Source organism: Lithobates pipiens, unplaced genomic scaffold (assembly GCF_037356315.1).
Source record: "Lithobates pipiens isolate NorthernLeopardFrog02 unplaced genomic scaffold, aLitPip1_a1.2 Scaffold_14, whole genome shotgun sequence".
Lineage (NCBI taxonomy): Eukaryota > Metazoa > Chordata > Amphibia > Anura > Ranidae > Lithobates > Lithobates pipiens.
In genome coordinates, this window is record NW_027507728.1 from 3,687,605 (window position 1) to 3,710,615 (window position 23,011).

At 43.4% G+C, this 23,011-nt stretch overlaps 1 protein-coding gene across 3 annotated transcripts in view; it reads left to right on the top strand.

The window, feature by feature from the left end:
• Positions 1-23,011, top strand: part of GARNL3 (GTPase activating Rap/RanGAP domain like 3) — a 372,751-nt gene that overhangs the window by 347,495 nt on the left and 2,245 nt on the right. For all 3 annotated transcript variants that reach the window (XM_077479186.1, XM_077479187.1, XM_077479188.1), the window contains 5 exons: positions 373-480; positions 2,349-2,467; positions 5,224-5,359; positions 15,412-15,621; positions 17,774-17,885. In XM_077479186.1, the coding sequence (XP_077335312.1) occupies positions 373-480; positions 2,349-2,467; positions 5,224-5,359; positions 15,412-15,621; positions 17,774-17,885 (685 nt within the window). The remainder of the gene's footprint in view (positions 1-372; positions 481-2,348; positions 2,468-5,223; positions 5,360-15,411; positions 15,622-17,773; positions 17,886-23,011) is intronic.

The window sequence follows — 23,011 nt, forward strand, 5'->3', positions numbered from 1 at the left end:
TCTCCCTTCTGCCTGTAGATATTACAGAGATTGTTCATATTACAGTAATCTTGGATCTTCAGCTGGCATCTAGTACAATTTGTCATTTCTGTGTGGGATGAGAAATGTGTATTTATATTAAAGCAGATTCTCAGTGTGTAATTAACAGTGAGTACCCAAAACACAAGATGTCACAATAATCCTACTCAGGCAGTGATGTGGTGACACCACAGAACAATAATGAAGCATCTGCTGCTTCTCTGGCGATGTAACTGAACAGAACGTATGCAGAGGAAAAGATAATTCCTCACATACACACGTATGCATTCTATTATGTATATTTATATAATAGAGAAATCTCTTACATGCCAATGTCACCTTCTCCCATTTCAGACATCTGTTGCTACAAGAAAGTCACTCCGTTCAATGGAGGAACTCCGCTAATCCAGTCGTCTGCATCCGATTTCTATTTCAGCTGGAATCAGGTTCCCAATGCTGTTGGTGAGGCTATACTCACTTTTTTACTGCAAAATACAGAAGAAAAAAAAACTGTGGATTTGAGGTATTTGTCGGTCACTTCGGTCACTTAGACCCCTTTCACACTGGGGCGTTTTTCATGCGCTTTAGCGTTAAAAAAAGCGCCTGAAAGAAGCCGCAACTGCAATCCCAATGTAAAAGCCCAAGTGCTTTAAGAGCCCTTTCACAATGTCCACGCCGGAAAACGCTCGTAAAGCGCCGCGTTAACTAGCAGAGCTTTACCAGCGTTTTTCGAGCCTTATTGGGGCGCTTTTAACCCCTGCTAGTGGCCAAATAAAGGGTTAAAAGCGTCCACAAAACGCTGCTGCCAATAGCGCATTTCAGGCGTTTTACAGGCGCTTCCCATTGATTTCAATGGGAAGGGGCACTTTAGGAGCGTTGTATTCACCACTCCAAAAGCGCTGCAAAGAAGCTGCTGGCAGGACTTTTTTTGACGCCCTGCCAGCGCAGCGCCTCAGTGTGAAAGCACTCGGGCTTTTACATTGGGATTGCAGTTGCGGCTTCTTTCAGGCGCTTTACAGGTGCTTTTTGTAAAGCTAAAGCGCCTGAAAAACGGTCCAGTGTGAAAGGGATCTGAGTGTGAAGGCACTCGGGCTTTTACATTGGGATTGCAGTTGCAGCTTCTTTCAAGCGCATTACAGGCGCTTTTTTTTTAACGCTAAAGCACCTGGAAAACGCCCCAGTGTAAAAGGAGTCTTAAGGTTGTATTCTCTAGAGGTGGTCCATACATTAAGACCCCTTTCACACTGGGGCGTTTTTTCTGGCGTTTTTCATGCGCTTTAGTGTTAAAAAAAGCGCCTGAAAGAAGCTGCAACTGCAATCCCAATGTAAAAGCCTGAGTGCTTTCACACTGAGATCCCTTTCACACTGGGGCGTTTTTCAGGCGCTTTAGCATTAAAAAAAGGGCCTGAAAGAAGCCGCAACTGCAATCCCGATGTAAAAGCCCGAGTGCTTTCACACTGAGGCGCTGCGCTGGCAGGGCGTCAAAAAAAGTCCTGAAAGCAGCTTCTTTGCTGCGCTTTTGGAGCGGTGAATACAACGCTCCTAAAGCGCCCCTTCCCATTGAAATCAATGGGAAGCGCCTGTAAAACACCTGAAAAACACTATTGGCAGCAGCATTTTGTGAGCACTTTTAACCCTTTATTTGGCCACTAGCGGGGGTTAAAAGCGCCCCAATAACGCTCGAAAAACGCTGGTAAAGCGCTGCTAGTTTTTCGGGCGCTGACATTGTGAAAGGGCTCTTAAAGCACTTGGGCTTTCACATTGGGACTGCAGATGAGGCTTCTTTCAAGCGTTTTACAGGCGCTTTTTTTAACGCTAAAGCGCCTGAAAAACGCCCCAGTGTGAAAGGGGTCTTAGAGCCATTGTTTGGAGGCCTTTCTCTGCTTCTGCTTGTGAGACCTCACCTAAAGCCAGAGCTGATAGTGTTGTTGCTTGGCACTGTGAATCTCAGACTGCGAAAGCACATAGGTGAAATATTTGCAGAAGATACTGGAGTCAGTTGGTGAAGGGGTCAGTAGAGTATGGCTATATGGTAGGGGAGTAATCAGAGTATAGCTAAGTTTATAGGGAAATGTCAGCACAGTATAGGAAGACTTCTAGCGGTATGGGTCAATAGAGTAAAGGTAAGTGATGGGGGCAGCATCAGAAGAGTATGGATAGATGGTAGGGGAAAGTTCAGGTGGAAACATGCGGAATAAGGAATAACATGTGGTGGAACGGGCAGCGTCAAGAGAGTACAAATCGTAGCCAGAATAACTTTTTATATATCTGTGAAGATCTGAGTAACCTAGGCATCTTTAGACATAATCTGTTATCTGTCTGTCCAATAGTATGCGCTTTCCCCTACATCTTGGCCTTCACTACTGACTCCATAGAGATCCGGCTCGTTGTGAATGGCAACTTGGTGCACACGGCAGTGGTTCCAGAGCTGCAGCTGGTGGCGTCCCGGGTGAGCTGTGCTAGGGGAAATGGATGATGGATGATGGATGATGGTGGATGGATGCATGGTTAAATTACAGACTACTGGCAGATGAGTGCATGGGCAAAACAAGGACTGATGGTGGGGTGGGTGTAGGGCCGTCTTTAAGGCAGGGTAAAAGGGGCAGCTGCCCTGGCCCTTGTCATTGTTGTGGGGCCCAAAACAGCCTCATACTTGCCAACTATCCAGGTTTAAATTCCCTTGTCCCTTGAAGTTTTATTCCTGTGCTGTGTCCCAATATCTCAGTGTGAAGTGCTGGTACTAATGCTGCCCAGCTCTGCCCTATTGTTGTGTGCAGATGACTCACCTGCAGACCCTGTGTTTACATGTAAATAACCGGCATTCGTATGTAAATAGCAGTGACAATACTGAGTAAATAGCTGTAGCTGGCGGCATTGATATGTAAATAAAGGCGGCATTCCTATGTATATCATGCTCCCCTGCTGTGAGGAGGTGATGTGCTGTAACCTCTAGCAACGAATCAGTGAGCCGTAATTTATGCTGTAACCTCTAGCAACTAGTCAGTAAGCAGTAATGATATGCTGTAACAGCTGGCAACCAATCGCAATTGCTGCCTGATCTGATATGGAAAACTGATTTTTTTTTTACAAATAACATATTTATTTATTTTTTCCAAAGAGTGCATTACACGTCATGCATTACTACGTCATAGTAAAACAGCAAGAAAAGCAAGGAGTAGGCTGCAGGGACCATCCCCCCACTGGCCCGTCCCAGTGGGCCCCCCGGGGCCGGCAAATACCAGCCCGGGGGGGCCCCCCGCGAACAACCGGGACGACGGAAAACTGATTTTAAGTCAAGATGCTATTTATTGTATGTCTACGTCTATGTCAGTGGCAGGTAGAGCATGTATAAAAACAAGGACTGATGTTTGGGGAGGGGGGGGGGGTGCCTTGTTTTAATGGGGATCAACAGCTGGTTGGTGTGTGCATAACTGGTACTTCTAATAGATGGATAAAACTAATCTCTGGCAACAGAAAAGTGTGGATGTTTTTCAGCAATTTCTTTATTAATAAACAATATTATTTATTAATGTATAAATAATTTAAAACTACAGCAGTAACTAAGGCAAAAAAATGTAATGGAAGCAGGCATCCCATGACTATGAGGTCACAGGGCTTGAGTGTTTCATAAAAAAAGTCAGCCCTGGTTAGGAGTTTAGCATTGTGGCAATGGGGCCCTGTGTTCAATATACTCCAGGAACACTTTCTGCAATGCGTTTTGTACATCTAATGTTGTTAAGGGTCCACATTAGATTGCAAGGCCTTTCAGGGAAAGGATTAGTGTAAAATTTGTGTGAGGAGTTCAGGAAGTCTTGGTTGATGCTTTACCATTGTTTAAGTGGGAAGTGTGCTGCCTCTGAATGTTAATATTTATACCCCAATGTGATAAAAAAACTGGGTGCTTTCCTCTTGGCCTGCACTATTAAAATATGTGAATTTGCAGGTAATTCTGCTCTGCTCACTGTGTTAGTGCTGATAAAAATCTGTACCAAGAAAAACAGGGAAGTTTCCACAGTCCATTTTTTTTTGGGGGGGGGGGGGGGGGGGGGATGCTAGCTGCCTGGCTGTCATACTAATTTAAAAGGCTTCTATACTTTTGAGTCACTGAGCTGCGACAAGTATAAAGCGCGGGAGTTATGAGTTGACTGAGTGCAGAAAGAACAGAGACAGCTAGGCAGCTAGCATTTTCAGAAGGAGATCAACAGCAACAGCTTCCGAAATTCTCTTATGCCGCGTACACAGGACTGGACTTTTCAAGGGACTAGGTCCGACAGTCTTTCCGACGGACTTTCGGCGGAATTCCGACGAACTTTCCAAATGAACGGACTTGGCCACACACAATCACACCAAAGTCCGACGGATTCGAACGTGATGACGTACGACCAGACTAGAATAAGGAAGTTCATAGCCAGTAGCCAATAGCTGCCCTAGCGTCGGTTTTTGTCTGTCGGACTAGCATACACACCAACGGATTTCTCGGTCCGGCGGAGTTCCGGTGGAAAAATTTAAAACATGTTCTATTTCTAAAGTCCGCCGGATTTTTGACAAGCAAAGGTCCGATGGAGCCCACACACGATCGAATTGTCCGACGGACTCGTTCCGTCAGACCTTTGCTGTCAAAAAGTCCGGTCGTGTGTACGCGGCATAAGAACAGGTTTCTTGCTGCTTTAGTGCTTTGTCTCCCTAGAGATGTAAAATTTCCAGAAATTTTGAAGCCATGGAAAAAAAAAATGTTTTTCCAAAAAAAATTTTTTATTTTTGCACCTTTAAAATCCCAATCCTCAAAATTTTTGATATGCTATGCATATATAAGTGATGTGGTAATATTTCTTCATAGATATACTACTTATCATTGTAAAAGAACATATTTCACATATTTTCCAATTTTTCCAGAAATAAAAACAAATAACGGCTTTGGAAAAAAAATAAAAAATATATATATATTTTATTTTTCCTGGTCTTTCCATTTCTATTCTCCTCACCTCCCTGAAGTCAGCTTGTACTCTAAAATCATGACATGTCACCACTCTGTAGATCATGGAGTGCAAAAACTTGTAGCATCTAAGCCCTTTTCATTGTTTTATTTGGTTGCTATGATTTTCAGTATATCACTGCACTATTGTTTTAAGGAATCCCAGTGTCCCCCTTCCAAATGTCTCCTTTAGAATCAGAAGTAACAGGCGTGTTTGTGTCTTTTCTCTCCAGTCTGATATCTATTTTAAGGCCTCGGCAGCGGTGAGCACCTCATCAAATAGCAGCTCGAAGGACACAAGTTCGCACAGCTCGCCACAGACCCCAACCGGCTATGAACTACCAGTTTTCCCTTCTTTACCAGCAGAAGGTAAACAACTGTATTCCCACTGTGTTCTGCGTGCGAAGAACACAAAGATTTTTAGTTACGACACGTGTCATCTGCCCCAGAAAACAAAAAAATTTTTGAGCAAAAATAACTTCCCTCCTTTAACAAGGATGAGACAACTCACGTTAACACCTCTCAGCACATCTGAACACTGCATCCTCAGTGCAGTGTCTCTGTTATTGCTATCTACATGAACATTGCCCTATAACAGTGATGGCGAACTTTGGCACCCCAGATGTTTTGGAACTACATTTCCCATGATGCTTCTGCACTTTGCAGTGTAGTGGAGCATCATGGGAAATGTAGTTCCAAAACATCTGGGGTGCCAAGGTTCGCCATCACTGCCCTATAATGTTCATTAAGACATCTTGTTAACTTGATTTTTTTTTTTAATTGTGACAACATAATCTTCTATGCAATGAATGTTCTTTAACCACTTGCCGACCGCCTCACGCCGATGTACGTCATCAGAATGGCACGGGCAGGCATAAGCACATATATGTACGTCCTTTGCCTCCCGCGGGTCGGGGGCCCGATCGGGCCCCCGCCCGGTGCCTGCGGCGGTCGGTTTTCGTTCGGGAGCGATCCCGGACGAGGGGACGGCCATTCATTCATGGCCACCCCCTCGCGATCGCTCCCGACGAATGGAAATCCCCGGTGACATCACTTCCTCTCCTGTAATGTAAACACAGGAGAGGAAGTGATGTATTCTCTCCTCCGTGTCGGTATTTTTCGTTCCGACACGGAGGAGAGCGGATCAGTAAGTTGCACCAACACTCACACACACAGTAGAACATGCCAGGCACACTCACACCCCCCCTTTACCCCCCGATCACCCCCCCAATTACCCCTGCCCCCCAGTCACAGTGACACCAATGTCATTTTTTTTTTTTTTTTTTTTTTTTTGCATTGGTGTCATTTGTGACTGTAATAACTGTTAGGGCAGTTAGGGTTAGCCCCCTTTAGTTCTAATGTACCCCCCTAACCCCCCCAATAAAGGTTTAACCCCGTGATCACCCCCCGTCGCCAGTGTCACTAAGGCTGGGTTCACATTGCAGCGGTTTATGAGAACGAATGTGATTCGCACCGCACTGCAGTGCAAATCACATCCGATCTCTGTGCGATTCGAGTTCAGCCATTCGCCGCACCCGCCGCACCCGCCACACCCGCCGCACCCGCCGCAAATTCGCACGGGACCCTTTTTTTGGCCCGCAGCAGAATCGGATCGCATGGGTGTTCACACCATGCGATCCGAGTTTGCAGATCGCACTGCGATATGCGAACTGATCTGGGGGTGTCAGTAACATTTCACTGACACTCCCAGCAGTTCGCATAGGGCAGTGTGAACTGCCGCCGGGAGGCATGCGATGCGGGAACCCGCCGCGGATTCGCGGCGTTTCCGCATCGCTCCAGTGTGAACCCAGCCTAATAAGCGATCATTTTTCTGATCGCCGTATTAGTGTCACAGGTGACGCTAGTTAGGCAGGTAGGTATTTAGGTTCGCCGCAGCTTTTTATAGCGCTAGGGACCCCCATATACTACCGCATAAAGCCCCCTGATTGCCCCCTAGTTAACCCTTTCACCAGTGATCACCATATAACTGTTACAGGTGACGCTGGTTGGTTAGTTATTTTTTTATAGTTTCAGGGCACCCGCCATTTATTACCTAATAAAGGTTTAACCCCCTGATCACCCGGCAGGTGTCATTTGTGACTAATAACTGTTAGGGCAGTTAGGGTTAGCCCCCTTTAGTTCTAAGGTACCCCCCTAACCCCCCCAATAAAGGTTTAACCCCGTGATCACCCCCCGTCGCCAGTGTCACTAAGGCTGGGTTCACATTGCAGCGGTTTATGAGAACGGATGTGATTCGCACCGCACTGCAGTGCAAATCACATCCGATCTCTGTGCGATTCGAGTTCAGCTATACAGATAGTATGGCTGAATTCGTGTCGCACCCGCCGCAAACTCGCACGGGACCCTTTTTTTGGTCCGCAGCAGAATCGGATCGCATGGGTGTTCACACCATGCGATCCAAGTTTGCAGATCGCACTGCGATATGCGAACTGATCTGGGGGTGTCATTAACATTTCACTGACACTCCCAGCAGTTCGCATAGGGCAGTGTGAACTGCCGCCGGGAGGCATGCGATGCGGGAACCCGCCGCGCATTCGTGGCGTTCCCGCATCGCTCCAGTGTGAACCCAGCCTAATAAGCGATCGTTTTTCTGATCGCTGTATTAGTGTCACAGGTGACGCTAGTTAGGCAGGTAGGTATTTAGGTTCGCCGCAGCTTTTTATAGCGCCAGGGACCCCCATATACTACCGCATAAAGCCCCCTGATTGCCCCCTAGTTAACCCTTTCACCAGTGATCACCATATAACTGTTACAGGTGACGCTGGTTGGTTAGTTATTTTTTTATAGTTTCAGGGCACCCGCCATTTATTACCTAGTCTCACTAGTGTACCCCTAAATTTAGGGGTGTCTACTTTCTAAAATGGGGTCATTTGGGGGGGGGGGGGTTTGTGCCATCTTGGCATTTTATGGCCTTCAAAACTGTAACGCCCTTAGAAAGCCTGAAGGCGGTGCTTGGTTTTTGGGGCCCCGTACGCGGCTAGGCTCCCAAAAAGTCCCACATATGTGGTATCCCCGTACTCAGGAGAAGCAGCAGAATTTATTTTGGGGTGTCATTTCACATATGCCCATGGCATGCGTGAGCAATATATCATTTAGTGACAACTTTGTGAAAAAAAAAAAAAGTTTGTAATTTTCCCGCAACTTGTGGCAAAATATAAAATATTCCATGGACTCAACATGCCTCTCAGCAAATAGCTTGGGGTGTCTACTTTCTAAAATGGGGTCATTTGTGGGGGTTTTGTGCCATCTTGGCATTTTATGGCCTTCAAAACTGTAATAGGTAGTGAGAAGTGAACTCAAAAAATTACGCCCTTAGAAAGCCTGAAGGCGGTGCTTGGTTTTCGGGGCCCCGTACGCGGCTAGGCTCCCAAAAAGTCCCACATATGTGGTATCCCCGTACTCAGGAGAAGCAGCAGAATTTATTTTGGGGTGTCATTTCACATATGCCCATGGCATGCATGAGCAATATATCATTTAGTGACAACTTTGTGAAAAAAAAAAAAAAAAAAAAAAAGTTTGTAATTTTCCCGCAACTTGTGGCAAAATATAAAATATTCCATGGACTCAACATGCCTCTCAGCAAATAGCTTGGGGTGTCTACTTTCTAAAATGGGGTCATTTGTGGGGGTTTTGTGCCATCTTGGCATTTTATGGCCTTCAAAACTGTAATAGGTAGTGAGGCGTGAAATCAAAAATTGACGCCCTTAGAAAGCCTGAAGGCGGTGCTTGGTTTTCGGGGCCCTGTACGCGGCTAGGCTCCCAAAAAGTCCCACATATGTGGTATCCCCGTACTCAGGAGAAGCAGCAGAATTTATTTTGGGGTGTCATTTCACATACGCCCATAGCATGTGTGAGCAATATATCATTTAGTGACAACTTTGTGTAAAAAAAAAAAAAAAAATTTTTTTTTTGTCATTATTCAATCGCTTGAGGCAAAAAAATAAAATATTCAATGGGCTCAACATGCCTCTTATCAATTTCCTTAGGGGGTCTACTTTCCAAAATGGGGTCATTTGGGGGGGTTTTGTACTGCCCTGTCATTTTAGCACCTCAAGAAATGAGATAGGCAGTCGTAAACTAAAAGCTGCGTAAATTCCAGAAAACGTACCTTAGTTTGTAGATGTGACAACTTTTGCGCAAACCAATAAATATACAATTATTGACTTTTTTTTTACCAAAGACATGTGGCTGAATACATTTTGTCCTAAATGTATGACTAAAATTGAGTTTATTGGATTTTTCTAATAACAAAAAGTAGAAAATATCATTTTTTTTCAAAATTTGCGGTCTTTTTACGTTTATATCGCAAAAAATAAAAATCGCAGAGGCAATCAAATACCATCAAAAGAAAGCTCTATTTGTGGGAAGAAAAGGACGCAAATTTTGTTTGGGTACAACATTGCATGACCGCGCAATTACCAGTTAAAGCAGCGCAGTGCCAAAGTGTAAAAAGACCTCTGGTCATTTACCAGCAAAATGGTCCGGTCTGAAAGTGGTTAAATCCTATAATAAAATTAACTGAAAGTGAAGAGACTTTTGACTTATCTGTACAATTTTCTTGTTGGAGTACAGTACAGGCCACAGGCATTTAGTCATAGAACATGGGTTTTATATGCAGGCTACCTTCAGGTGACTGGACACTGGTGGAGTTTGCTAGAGCAGCCACAGTTGGAGATTTTTTACCTTAATGTTGAGAATACATTAAGGTAAAAAAAAATAAAAAAAAAATGAATGTATTTAAAACCACTTTAAACCACCTTGTGGCCAAAGTTCGCATCAGCTGAGGTCTGAACATATACCTGATAAGGTAGGAGAACACATGAATGGAGGACCAGGTGGTGGTGACCTTGCAGATCTGAGATACAAATGTCTGATGCTGGAAAACACAAGAGATACCAACAAATCTAGTGACATGAGCTCTGATAGGAAAAGAAGGAACTCTGTCCCTAAGCCCTTGTACACACAGTCGGAGATTCCGATGGAATGTGTCCGATCAGACCGTTTTGTCGGATATTCCTACTGTGTGTGGTCTACATCGGACTGTTTCCGTCGGAGCGTGGTAAAATTTTCCGACAAAATGCTCCGATCGGACATACTCCGATCATGTGTAGAGAATTCCGATCGGACAAAGTGGCACGCATGCTCAGGAAAAAATTCCTACACCAAAGCTATTGGTTACTAGCGTGAACGTAGTCCCGTCGTAACGAAATAACGTCATCACGTCGGATTTTCCGACAACTTTGTCCGACCGTGTGTATGCAACAGTTTCGGACAAAATCCGACGGATTTGGTTGTCGGAATCTCCAACCGTGTGTACAAGGGCAAGGTCAAAAAGGAGGCGGGATATCCTCTACATGAGCTTGTAGGGAGGACAAAAAGGGACTCAGTTTTGTAAATATAAGCTGTAACTTCTAGGTAAACCTTGACAACACATAAGCAGTGCAGGGAATTTTTTTTTTTAGCATGTTGTGGAGAGCAGGATAGAGGTAGGGCAGAACAATATCCTCATTCAGGTGGAAAGAAAAATAATGCCTTGGGTAAAAAACAACTGCTTGGTCTCAAGACAACTATGTCCCTCTGCAATACAGGGAACAGCTCCTTACAACAAAGCCCTGCCAGCTCAGAAATATGTAATGTGTTTATTCCACTAGGTCAGAATGTTGAGCTAAAGTGTCCTGGAGTGAAACAGGGACAAAAGTGATTGCCTCGAAGGAGGCTCAGAATGCTCATGCAGTTAATAAAAATAATTTAAAAAAAAAAAAAAAAAAAAAAAAAGAACCCTCGTGCAGAAGGATTGCCTTTTGGATCTGAGAGTCCACATGTGTGAACTTAAGGAGGTAATATTTTCTGGCTTGGGCTGTGTCCAAAATTTATCTCAGGTACACCAGACAGTGCGAGGGCTACAGCGCAGACTTTGGAAAGTTAACCTTCCAAAAGTTAAGGAACTGAATAATCTTTTACATGTCAAGGTGGAAGTGTCCTTCAGTAGAGGGTCAACCATGTCACAGGATATCTGGATTTCTTGGGTCTACAGAAGAGCAAGAAGTAGGGCTAGCACATTTGTGAACACTCAGGAGAGCTAAAATAGTAGTGCTACAAACTGGAAGTGCTGGTCTCCCACACCAAAGCATAAAAAGCATTGTGTGGCGGGAAGATGAGGAAATGTAAATAAGCATTTTTTATCTCTACTGATGCCAGGAATTTCACTTGGCTGAGAGAAGAAATTATAGATCTTGCTGATTCCATCTGGAATTTTGGTACACAAAACAAATCTGTTAAGAGCTTACCAATATTGGGCAGATACATCTATTTGGCACTGAATCCTGCATTAGGCACTCATTTTGGCACATTGTTGCAATGAGCAGTTAGCTGCAGGAAGCCATGTAGGTCCAGGGCTATTGTCCACCTCTATGGTTCCCAGACTCTGTGACAGGGAAGCTTGGACTCCTAATAGTCCCATCGACATGGACAAGGTAAGTTTCCCTGAAATAGAAACCATTCTTGGCTGCATAAAAATCACAGTTCTTAGCAGACAAGTGGTTGAATAGGCCTAGGAATGGGGAGCTATTCCCATTAAACTTGTCAACTTCGCCTTTGCTGCTTTAAGTATTTCCATTTTATTTACATTTTGGTGGTCATTTCCCATTCCCGCTTTGTGTCAAGATAGTGAAGTAGTTGCAACACACCTCCTGACTGACTCACGTTCACCTTCCATATTGATTAAAAGTATGCACACTGTGTTTGCTGCACTACAGAAATACAGCTATTGAGCATAGTCAGTGCCTGGGCTATAGCAGCTTCGGCATTCTGGACATGCAAAACCCCATTCATTTCACATCTATTCTGTGAGTACCCCACTGGGGACCCCCTCACTAGAAATGGTGGATCATAGGTGCTAGGGAGCCGGGTCAAAAGAGCTGAATAACAAGCGTGCTTCTGATGGCCTACAGGAAACTCAAAACACCACTCAGGACAATAGCTTTTTCCTTGTCCCAGAGCAATGTTCCATTATGACATAGGTGTCCCTTATCTCTGTGCACATGCACAAAATTATGTGGTTAAAACTTTGGTCTGCGGACCCTGCTTATAAATTTTTTTTTTTTTACATAATTTGTCCACGTGCACAGAGATAAGGGACACCTGTGTCATATTAGGAAATTGCTGCAGGACAAGGAAAAAGCGATCACCCCGAGTGGTGTTTTGAGTCTCCTGTAGGCCATCAGAAGCGTGCTCGTTATTCAGCCCTTTTGACCTAGCATCTATGATCCACCATTGCTAGTGAGGTACTCATGGAATAGATTTGAAAGGAATGGGGTTTTGCATGTCCAGAATGAAAAAGCTGCTATAGCCCAGACAATGACTATGCTCAATAGCTGTGTTTCTGTAGTACAGCAAACATAGTGTGCATGTTTTCAATCAAAATGGCAGGTGCAAGTGAGTCAGGAGGCGTGTTGCAACTACTTCACTATATTGACACAATGCGTAAATGGGAAATGAACACCAAAATGTAAATTAAGTGGAAATACTTAAGGCAGCAAAGGTGACGTTGACAAGTTTAATGGGAATAACTCCCCATTCCTACATCTTTGCAAGCGCTTGTCTGCTAAGGACTGGTTTTTGTGCAGCCAAGAATTGTCTAAATTTCAGAAAACTTACCTTGTCCATGTCAATGGATCTATAAGGAGTCCAGATGGGTAAAACCTTGTGAGCTGCCAAACTACTAACCTAAAATGGAAATTAAACTGAAAATCAGCTGCCAACACTTCCCTAAATGTGACGATGCAAACTGGTATAACAAATGTGCGGCGCTAGAAATGAAAAAGGAAAAATAACTCTAAAACTACTATACATGTGTAGCACAAATGAAGTACGGTAAATAACTAGAAAATATATCCTGCAATGCAAAAGGTAATTATTAAACGTCCAAAATAAAGTGCATGTGCTCCGTGTGTTGCACAGAATCCTTAATAATATATTTAAAAGTCCATTATGAAAACATAAAAAGTGATGATGGTGTCTTCATGCAGTGTGCACACACCCTCCACCAGATGTACCCTCACCTTAAAGGGGTTGTAAAGGCTCATGCTTTTTCACCTTAATGCACCCTATGGATTAAGGTGAAGAAACACCTTGCAGTAACCGGCCCCCTAGCCCCCCTGTTTTACTTACCTGAGCCCCGAATTTCCGTTGGCGCATCCCCACCGCCCCTCTCTCCACGGGTTCCCAGCTCTTGATGAGATGGATAGCAGCGCAGCCATTGGGTCCCACTGCTGTCAATCAAATACAATGACTCTGGGGAGGGGCCGACTCCTGCATCAGCCTGTGAGTGTAAATCTATGTGGAATTTAAGTTGCAATAAACCTGTTTTAAAAACGATATCGCAAGCCTCTATTGTTTCCGCATGTGATATATACGAGGAGACTGCTGATAGCCAGGAGGAAGCTGTGGCTTTTGATCTGCCCTTTAATCAGGAAGAAGGAGTGATCCTTGTATCAGCATTTAAGCCAAACCACAGGAAAGAGGAATCACAAGAGGATTTTTCAAGCTGATTATAATTATTTACTACAGGCTTTTATATAAAGCCCTTAAGGTGAGAGTACATCTGGTGGAGGCTGTGCGCACACTGCATGAAGACACCATCACTTTTTATGTTTTCATAATGGACTTTTAAAGATTATATTATTAAGGATTCTGTGCAATAGATGGAGCACGTGCAATTTATTTTGGACATTTAATAATTAGCTTTTGCATCACAGGATACATTTTCTAGTTCTTTATTGCATTTTGTGCTGCACATGTATATTAGTTTTATAGTTATTTAATTTTTCATTTCTAGCGCCGTACATGTGTTATACCTATAAGGAGTACAGGCTTCTCCTGTCAGAGTCCAGGAACCATAGAGGTGGACAACAGCCCCGGACCTGCATGGGCTTCCTGCAGCTAACTATTTGTTGCAACAATGTGCCAAAATGAGTGCCTAGTGCAGTATTCAGTGCCCAAAGCAAACATTACAGGCCAGCCCTACACAGTGGGGTCTGAGTATGGTCCCCAATGTAAATACTGAGTTACCGATCCAAAAATTAATACATAGGCCTGGGTAATAAGCAGTGAATTTTTGGTAGAAGTGTCTGAAGAAAAAAAGCAATGTTTTAAAATAAAAAAAATAAAAAAATCTCCTAAGGAGAAGTGGTGCAAAACCACAAGGACACTAGAAAAAGACGAGTGTTATGAAGTTAAAGTGGAAGTAAACCCATCGATTTAAACAGTTAAAAAAAAAGGCATGCCGGGAATGCTAACTGCACATTGGCTGTGCTCTCAGCCAAACTATCAAACCATCCAATGGCTGGTGTCATAACGAATCACATGTGCAGCACCATAGCAGTTGAAGATTAAACAGAGGCAAAGATGGCAGCTTCCTTGGCTGAAAACAATAGGGGAGTTTACTTCCACTTTAAGGGGTTATATGAGCATGTTCTAGGGATGGCCCTAGCCAAGTTATTTGCCAGTGTCCAATAACCTGAAGGTAGCCTGCATAAAACCCATAGTCCTGTACAACTAGGATTATATATTTGATTGTCTACAGTCTGGGTAGCAACTACCATTAAGAGAGGACTCATAGCGATCAGATGTTACATATTGGCCTCCAGTCACAAAGATCATTCCCTGTTTACATCAGTAAATGTCACAGGTCAGTCGAGGGGTCCTCCAGAATGAAATCCTGTCTGCTCTCATTTGAAGACATGGCTTTTTTCTGCACTGCAGAACATCAGGATCATCATAAACATCATCCACATTTATAAAAATCACCCCATGGCCACCCAATGAATATGGAGAATATTCATGATGCAGTTTAGTGACACTGATAAGAAATTAGTTTAAGCACAGGAATTTTTTTGTTGTCGAGTCCTCTGCTCGTTGTACAATAGCATTTTGTAATATTTCCCATTTATTAGTACAAATCGGTCCGGTATCTAGACAATTTCTTCCAATTTATAAATAGATACTATAGAGACCGCAGATGTGGATAGCTTGGGGTTCTGGTCTGCACATTCCACATCTTGGCTGTGTCTGGAATATTTTGACAATTCTGAATCCAGACAAGAAAATGAGGGCAGATGTTGCTGAGATATTATTTTATATTAATAAAATTAACCTCAACCACTTGTTTATTTTGTTTATTGAGGGAATATAGAGAAGGTAGTGTGAGCATATCGGCATGAACTCACTCTGCTAAACTTCTCCCCTTGCTGTTGCCTGTCGGGACTGTTGACATGAATGGTGGAACAGGTAGAGCAGCACAAGTAAGAAATTTAAAGAGGGAATCCGATGGGGCAGATATATGCATAGAAAGCATTTCACCATCACATGATGAGAGTAGTAAATATTGCCCTTCGTTTCAGGAGACATCCAGTACAGAAACATCTACAAGATCCCACTCAGTAATTTAGTCGGAAGAAGCATTGAGCGACCTTTGAAGTCCCCCATGGTCCATAAGGTCATCACGACGCCGACGTCTAGTGGTATTGCTTGCATACCTGTCACCCACTCCCTGTCACTGTCCCGCATGGAGATAAAGGAGATTGCGTGCCGGACAAGGAAGGAATTACTGGGTAATGACCTATAAAATACACTTTTAGCTCTTTATTCCAATAAACTTGTTTTCAAAATGTTTTGTAAAATTCTGCAATTGCAATCAGTATAAACACAAAATTTGATTTAACAGATCATAAATTCCAATTAAATACAGTGACGATCTAATCACTATAACTGACCCAGGACTTGTTTGGCCATGTATGTTTTCGGGGAAATGAGCAAGATGTAATAATCGTTTCTCAGTCTTTCTCCATAGCTTCTGCAACATCCATCACTGACTTCCAATGTTGTAGAGGAGCTGGCCATATCTGGTTGGTTATGTCACCACTATCCTTGCCCCTTCCCTTATATACCTGATGACAGCTCAAATGGTGTCTGGGGGACCCCTCATGGTTAAAGGTGACTTCCAGATAAGACTCTCTCCCGTAGACCCCCCACAACCATTGGCCAGGGTTGTGAGAAAAATGCACTTGTCCTCATCAACATAATGACAAGCTGGCAAGGGTACCCCTCCCTTTCCATGTTGAGGGCATGTGGCCTGGTATGATTCAGGAGAGGTAGGGAGGTACATGCTTACCTCCCCCTCCCTTTTCTGTCCAGTGCATGCTCAGATTTGTGTGGGTATGGATTTCCTGGGGGTTTTCACACATTTTTTATGTTTGTTTGTATTTCGGCGTTAGGTACTACCTTAAAATCCATACCAGACAAAGGGTTTGGTGTGCAAAAAAGGTGTGGCTTTGTGCAAAAAAAATATGTTTTTCTATTCTTGCTGTAGGATGTGCTACGCCAAAAGTGACATTTACAAACAAAAGGAATGATATACAAAAATGGCAACCACCTCAATTTATAACTAGCTTTTACAAAAAGGGGCACATGGAAGGGCTTTTGGCAGCACAAGCAAAAAATTTCCCAGTATGCTTACCAAGAAAAAAGAAAGAAGTGACACGGTTTAACAATTTGTGTTAAAAACAGATGTTTTAATTGCATATTTGCAAATATGTGTGGAAGCTGCACTGCCTCCTCAAGGCCCCCTGTGTAAAGTGCATTCCTAACTTTAATATTTTAGAGTCTCCAGACTGGAGCATATATAGCAGTTGACTGATTAAGAGGTAGGTATGCCTGGAGGCAGCTCATTTCTCCTTATCCGGTTCCCTCTCGGCTTATAGACAAATGACACAGTTTTAGGTGGACGTCATATGACTCCCCCCCGTAACACGTCACGGGCCGCACTGCGGTACAATCTGACCAATCAGTGTACCAGCCGTTGCTGATACCATGTGATTGATCACATGACAATTGTACACAATGGATGACTTTCATTCATGCCATCCATTGTGTTGTTCTCTGTGATTGGATTATGTTACAATTTTCTACATTAAACCTCTTTTTGCCATATAATTGCCCACCCCATTAATTTGTTCAGATCTTCTTGCAAGGTTTTTACATCATGAGGAGACGTTTTTGCCCTGCTTAGCTTAGTATCGTCTGCAAATACAGAGATTGAACCGTTTACCCCATCCTCCAGGTAATTTATGAACAAATTAAATAGGATTGGTCCCAGCACAGAACTGTGTAGGACCCCACTACCCACCCCTGACCATTGCGAGTATTCTCCATTTATCACCACCAACTTGCCCTTGTAGCCAGTTTTCAATCCATGTACTCGCCCTATGGTCCATGCCACCGGACCTTATTTTGTATAATAAACATTTATGGGGAACTGTGTTAAATGCTTTAGATGGCAACTCACCTCCTCATAGAAGGTTACTAGATTGGTTTGGCAAGAACGATTCTTCATGCATCCATGCCGATTACTGCTAATGATTGACTTTTTTTAAAAATATTTTTCCAAATGTACATGTTCTCCAGGGAAGTGCCCACCAAAAATGCTATTTTATTGGCAACGCTTGCCTACTAGCTCAGAAAATGGGAATTTTTTTTAAATTTACATTTGAGTTTGGGTTCGGCGTCCACAATTCTTTGAAGTTCACTAAACCCTGCTCAAACCAAGCCCATGGCAAATCAGCTCATCCTTACTCCTTATACATCAGCAGAATGTCTGGTGGGATGCCCATAACCCAGACCTCATGTGGCATGGTGGTACAGTTGGGATTTCACTGCAGAGCTCGTGTGCTTTTCTAATTTGTTTCTGGCATTTCCCATACGAAGGTCTTACTGGTGACACAAAGTCTGAAGGGTCGCAGCGGCAGAAGAAATTTGCAAGAAAAGCAGTGGAAGAGGAGACTAAAGAAGAAGCTGTTCGATCAACCAGCACTGAAAGGTAAATAACAGCCTGATCTTATGCAATTCTGCAAAGTCATTGCTCACTGCTGGTGGAGAGGGATTTTCTAGCTGCGGCATTTTATGGCGCACATTGCTGTTCCAGATGTTTGAGATGGGTAGAGACTCCCTGTAAACTCCTTGCCAAAACGCTCAGTGTGAGGTTGTCACAGAAGACATGATAGTATCAGATGGGGCTAAAAAAAAAAAAAAAATAGTTGACAGATACTGACCAAAATTTAATTTTACTGTTGCCTTCATCGGCACAAGTGGGTTTAGCTCTGCTTCTAATGCCACGTACACGTGACTGGACTTTTTGACAGCAAAGGTCCGACGGACAATTCGATCATGTGTGGGCTCTATCGGACCTTTGCTTGCCAAAAATACGGCGGACTTTAGAAATGGAACATGTTTTAAATTTTCCAGCCGGACCGAGAAATACGTGTATGCTAGTCCGATGGACAAAAACCGACGCTAGGGCAGCTATTGGCTACTGGCTATGAACTTCCTTATTCTAGACCGGTGGTACTTCATCACGTTCAAATCCGTCGGACTTTGGTGTGATTGTGTGTGTTCAAGTCCGTTCATTCAGAAAGTCTGTCGGGAAGACTGTCGGCCCTAGTCCGTCAAAGTCTGGTCATGTGTACATGGCATAAGACTTTTTGGACAGACCCCTTCTGTGGCTTGATATTAAACCCCGATTTGTATTTATTGTTCCAGTATTTTACTGGGTCTAAAAAATTTCATCACATTCAGATATATGCATATAGAACAGAAAACCAAAAATTATCAGACAGGGATATATATATATATATATATATATATATATATATATATATATATATATATATATATATATTAGTGAAACATCATAAAAATCCCCACTCTGAGAATTGTAGGCGGATTGAAGTCGATAAGAATCCGCAATATCAACAATATTTTAAAGTGTGGGGGAAGAAGAAAAGAAATGCCTACTCTTGTTTCATTCCTAAAGTTATGGTTGAGGTGAACCAAACAGTGCTGGGTGAGTACGCAGTATACAGTATCTCACCAAAGTGAGTACACCCCCCACATTTTTGTAATATATTTTATTATATCTTTTAATGTGACAACACTGAAGAAATGACACTTTGCTACAATGTAAAGTAGTGAGTGTACAGCTTATATAACATATATAAATTTGCTTCCCCCTCTAAATAACTCAACACAGAGCCATTAATGTCTAAACTGCAGGCAACAAAAGTGAGTACACCCCTAAGTGAAAATTTCCAAATTGGGCCTAATTAGCCATTTTCCCTCCCAGTGTCATGTGACTCGTTAGTGTTACAAGGTCTCAGGTGTGAATGGGGAGCAGGTGTGATAAATTTGGCGTCATCACTCTCACTCTCTCATACTGGTCACTGGAAGTTCAACATGGCGCCTCATGGCAAAGAACTCTCTGAGGATCTGAAAAAAAGAATTGTTGCTCTACAAAAAAGATGGCCTAGGCCAGTGATGGCGAACCTTGGCACCCCAGATGTTTTGGAACTACATTTCCCATGATGCTCATGCACTCTGCAGTGTGGTTGAGCATCATGGGAAATGTAGTTCCAAAACATCTGGGGTGCCAAGGTTCTCCATCACTGACCTAGGCTATAAGAAGATTGCAAAGACCCTGAAACTGAGCTGCAGCACGGTGGCCAAGAAGGTACAATGGTTTAACAGGACAGGTTCCACTCAGAACAGGCCTCGCCATGGTCAACCAAAGAAGTTGAGTGCACGTGCTCAGCATCATATCCAGAGGTTCTTTGAGAAATAGACATACGAGTGCTGCAGAGGTTGTAGGGGTGGGGGGGCCAGCCTGTCAGACCATACGCCACACACTTCATCAAATTGGTCTGCATTGCTGTTGTCCCAGAAGGAAGCCTCTTCTAAAGATGATGCAAAAATAATGGTGGCCACACAAACTATTGACACTTTGGGCCCAATTTGGATATTTTTTTACTTAGGGGTGTACTTACTTTTGTTGCCAGTGGATTAGATATTAATGGCTTAGTGTCTTGAGTTATTTTGAGGGGACAGCAAATGTACACCGTTATACAAGCTGTACACTCACTACTTTACATTGTAGCAAAGTGCCATTTCTTCAGTGTTGCCACATGAAAAGATATAATAAAATATTTTAAAAAAAGTGAGGGGTGTACTCACTTTTCTTCGATACTGTATGTCAGAAAATAGAAAGGGAGGGGAAAGGAGCGTGGTTCCAGATGTTAGGGTAATCGCAGTCCAGAGGGGCAAACTTGTGGGAAAGATGACTTAGGGCTCCGAGGGGGAGGGATCAAAATCAGGAGGCAAGAATTTGGCATTTGAAGGCTGCCAACTTTTAGTCACCTTGTCGTGGAGTGTTGCCTCAATTTTGGTGTTAAACCCCAGTTTTTTTAAGCACTTTTAGCAGCCAGTTTAATCACATACGGTATGCAGCTTCATTTTTTTTTCCTTGCCTTTGTTCTGTTTTAAGCTGGTGCAATCGCCACTGACCCAGGTTTCCTGTTTCAGGGCGGTTAAAAAACTCTGAGGGTGTAAACTTACTTTAAGGCCTCATGTACATGGGGCAGTTGAAAACCTCTTCTGAACGCTGGAAACTGACAGCTGATAAACAACAGCGAAAAACGTCAATTTAACAGCTTTTAGTTTGAGTTTAGCAGCAGTTATCAGCAGTTGAGGTTAGAAGCATTTTTAAAGAGACCCTCCCAAATGTCCACAATGCAGGAGAAACATGTCAATTATCAACTATTTCAGCCATTCTGTGAGAGAAGAGAGAGCATTGTGCTTTAACCGCTTCCCAACCGCCTCACGCCGATATACGTCGGCAGAAGGGCATGTAACAGGCAAAATCACGTATCTGTACGTTGCCCTTTAAGAGGCGGCGGGGGCGCACGCCCGCGGGAAGCTCCGTAAGTCCGGTCGTGGGTCCCGCGCACTCGATCGCTGTGGGGATACCCGTAATCGCCTCACGGAGAGGAAGAACTGGAGGATGCTAAAGTAAACAAGCATCTCCCTGTTCTGCCTAGCAACAGTGACACTGATCTTTGCTCCCTGTGATTGGAGCAGAGATCAGTAAAATACAGCCATGCCCCCCAAAGTTAGCAACATGCCCCTAGGACACACTTAACCCCTAAACTGCCACCTAGTGGTTAACCCCTTCACTGCCAGTGTAATTTACACAGGAATCAGTGCATTTGTATAGCACTGATTGCTGTATAAAGGACAATGGTCCCAAAAATTTGTCAAATGTCCGATGTGTCCGCCATAATGTCGCAATCACGATAAAAATCGCTGATCGCAGCCATTTAAAAAAAAATATATATATATTAATAAAAATGCCATAAAACTATCCCCTATTATGTAAACGCTATGGTTTGCGCAAACGTTAATCAATAATCGCTTATTGCGATTTTTTTACCAAAAATATGTAGAAGAATACGTATCGGCCTAAACTGAGTAAAAAAATATTTTTTTATATATGTTTGGTGGATATTTATTATAGCAAAAGTAAAAAAAAATTGTTTTTTTTTTCAGAATGTACGGTCTTTTTTTTGTTTATAGCGCAAAAAAATAAAAACCGCAGAGGTGACCAAATACCACCAAAAGAAAGCTCTATTTGTGGGGAAAAAAGGACGTCAATTTTGTTTGGGAGCCACGTCGCGTGACTGCGCAATTGTCCGTTAAAGCGACGCAGTGCCGAATTGCAAAAAGTGCTCTGGTCAGGAAAGGGGGTAAATTCTTCCGGGGCTGAAGTGGTTAACCAACGATTCTCTATCTGCCAGTCTCTCTCTTGTGCTCTCTGCTTGTCTCCTCTCTGCATGTCTCTTTCTCCCTTTGTCTGTCTCTCTCTTTGCCTGTGTCTCTCCTGCTCTTTCTGCCAGTCTGTCTCACCCTCTCTCTCCCCCCCCCCTCTCTTGCAGGCAACAGCATGTGGTGAAAATTGTGTTTTTCCCATATCTCACCCGATGGGTTTACTTCCTCTTTGTCTCCCTGCAAAGGTAAAGCATAATGGACTACTATTCATCGCATAGTAGTCAATTATGTGTCACTTACCTGACACAGGAGCCAGCGAAGTCACTGCTGTCCCCTGTAGTCCGGAGCGTCCATCTTCTTCCAGGTAACGCTGCTCCGGCCACTCACAGCGCCGGAGCAGCGATGACGTCATTCCCGCGCATGCGCATGGGAGCCGCCACCAACGGCATATCACCGTTAGCAGCGGTATGCTGCTAACAGCGATAGTGCGCCTGCGCGCCGCTGTCTACGGCGCATGCGCTGTAGACAGCTGTGACTGTCTTGGTAAATATCTCCTAAACCGTGTAGGTTTAGGAGATATTTCTTGGACCTACAGGTAAGCCTTAATCTAGGGCTTACTTGTAGGTCAAAGTGGTTTGTAAGGGTTTACAACCACTTTAAGAACGCTTATAAACGAAAATGTGCCTAAATTCAGGTTACAGCTTTTACATGAGTTTACACGCAGTTCCAAGCATTTGAAATGCCAGTAAACCTCCATCCTGAATGCAATTTTGCGTGTTAAAAAAAAATGGCACTAAACTCAACTGCCTCTAAACGACTGTAAACGATCAGTGTACATGGACAGATAAGATAACAGCCCAAAAATGCCCAAAAGCTCCTAAACGTCAGTTTATCAGCTGCAGTGTACATAAGGCGTAAAGGCCCATTTATAACAATGCATTTTACATGCACTTTTTTTTTTCATGCATTAGGCAGCCCATTCAAATGAATATGTTACCGTAATGAAATGTGTGTTGACATACTATTATCAACTTAGTACTTGCATAGTCAAGTAGTAGCTGTGAATGGTATAGCATTTACTTCATGACTGTAGTGACCTTGCCCCTCGGTAAGCTTATAATGAAAAATGCTAAAAAAAAATGATGGTATTTTGTATGAGTTTGTATGGACCATCAGCCTCACACTATTCAAATGTAAAAAAGTATCAAGTTTAGCTAAGTGTGGAATGTGTCAGACTGTACCCACAGAGCACCCCCAATTTCTGCAGTGTCATGAGAGTAGTTACGTCCCCTGCCTGTCCCTTGCACAATGTGTGAGCATTTTTTTTTTTTAGGCCAGAGGGTGGTGGCA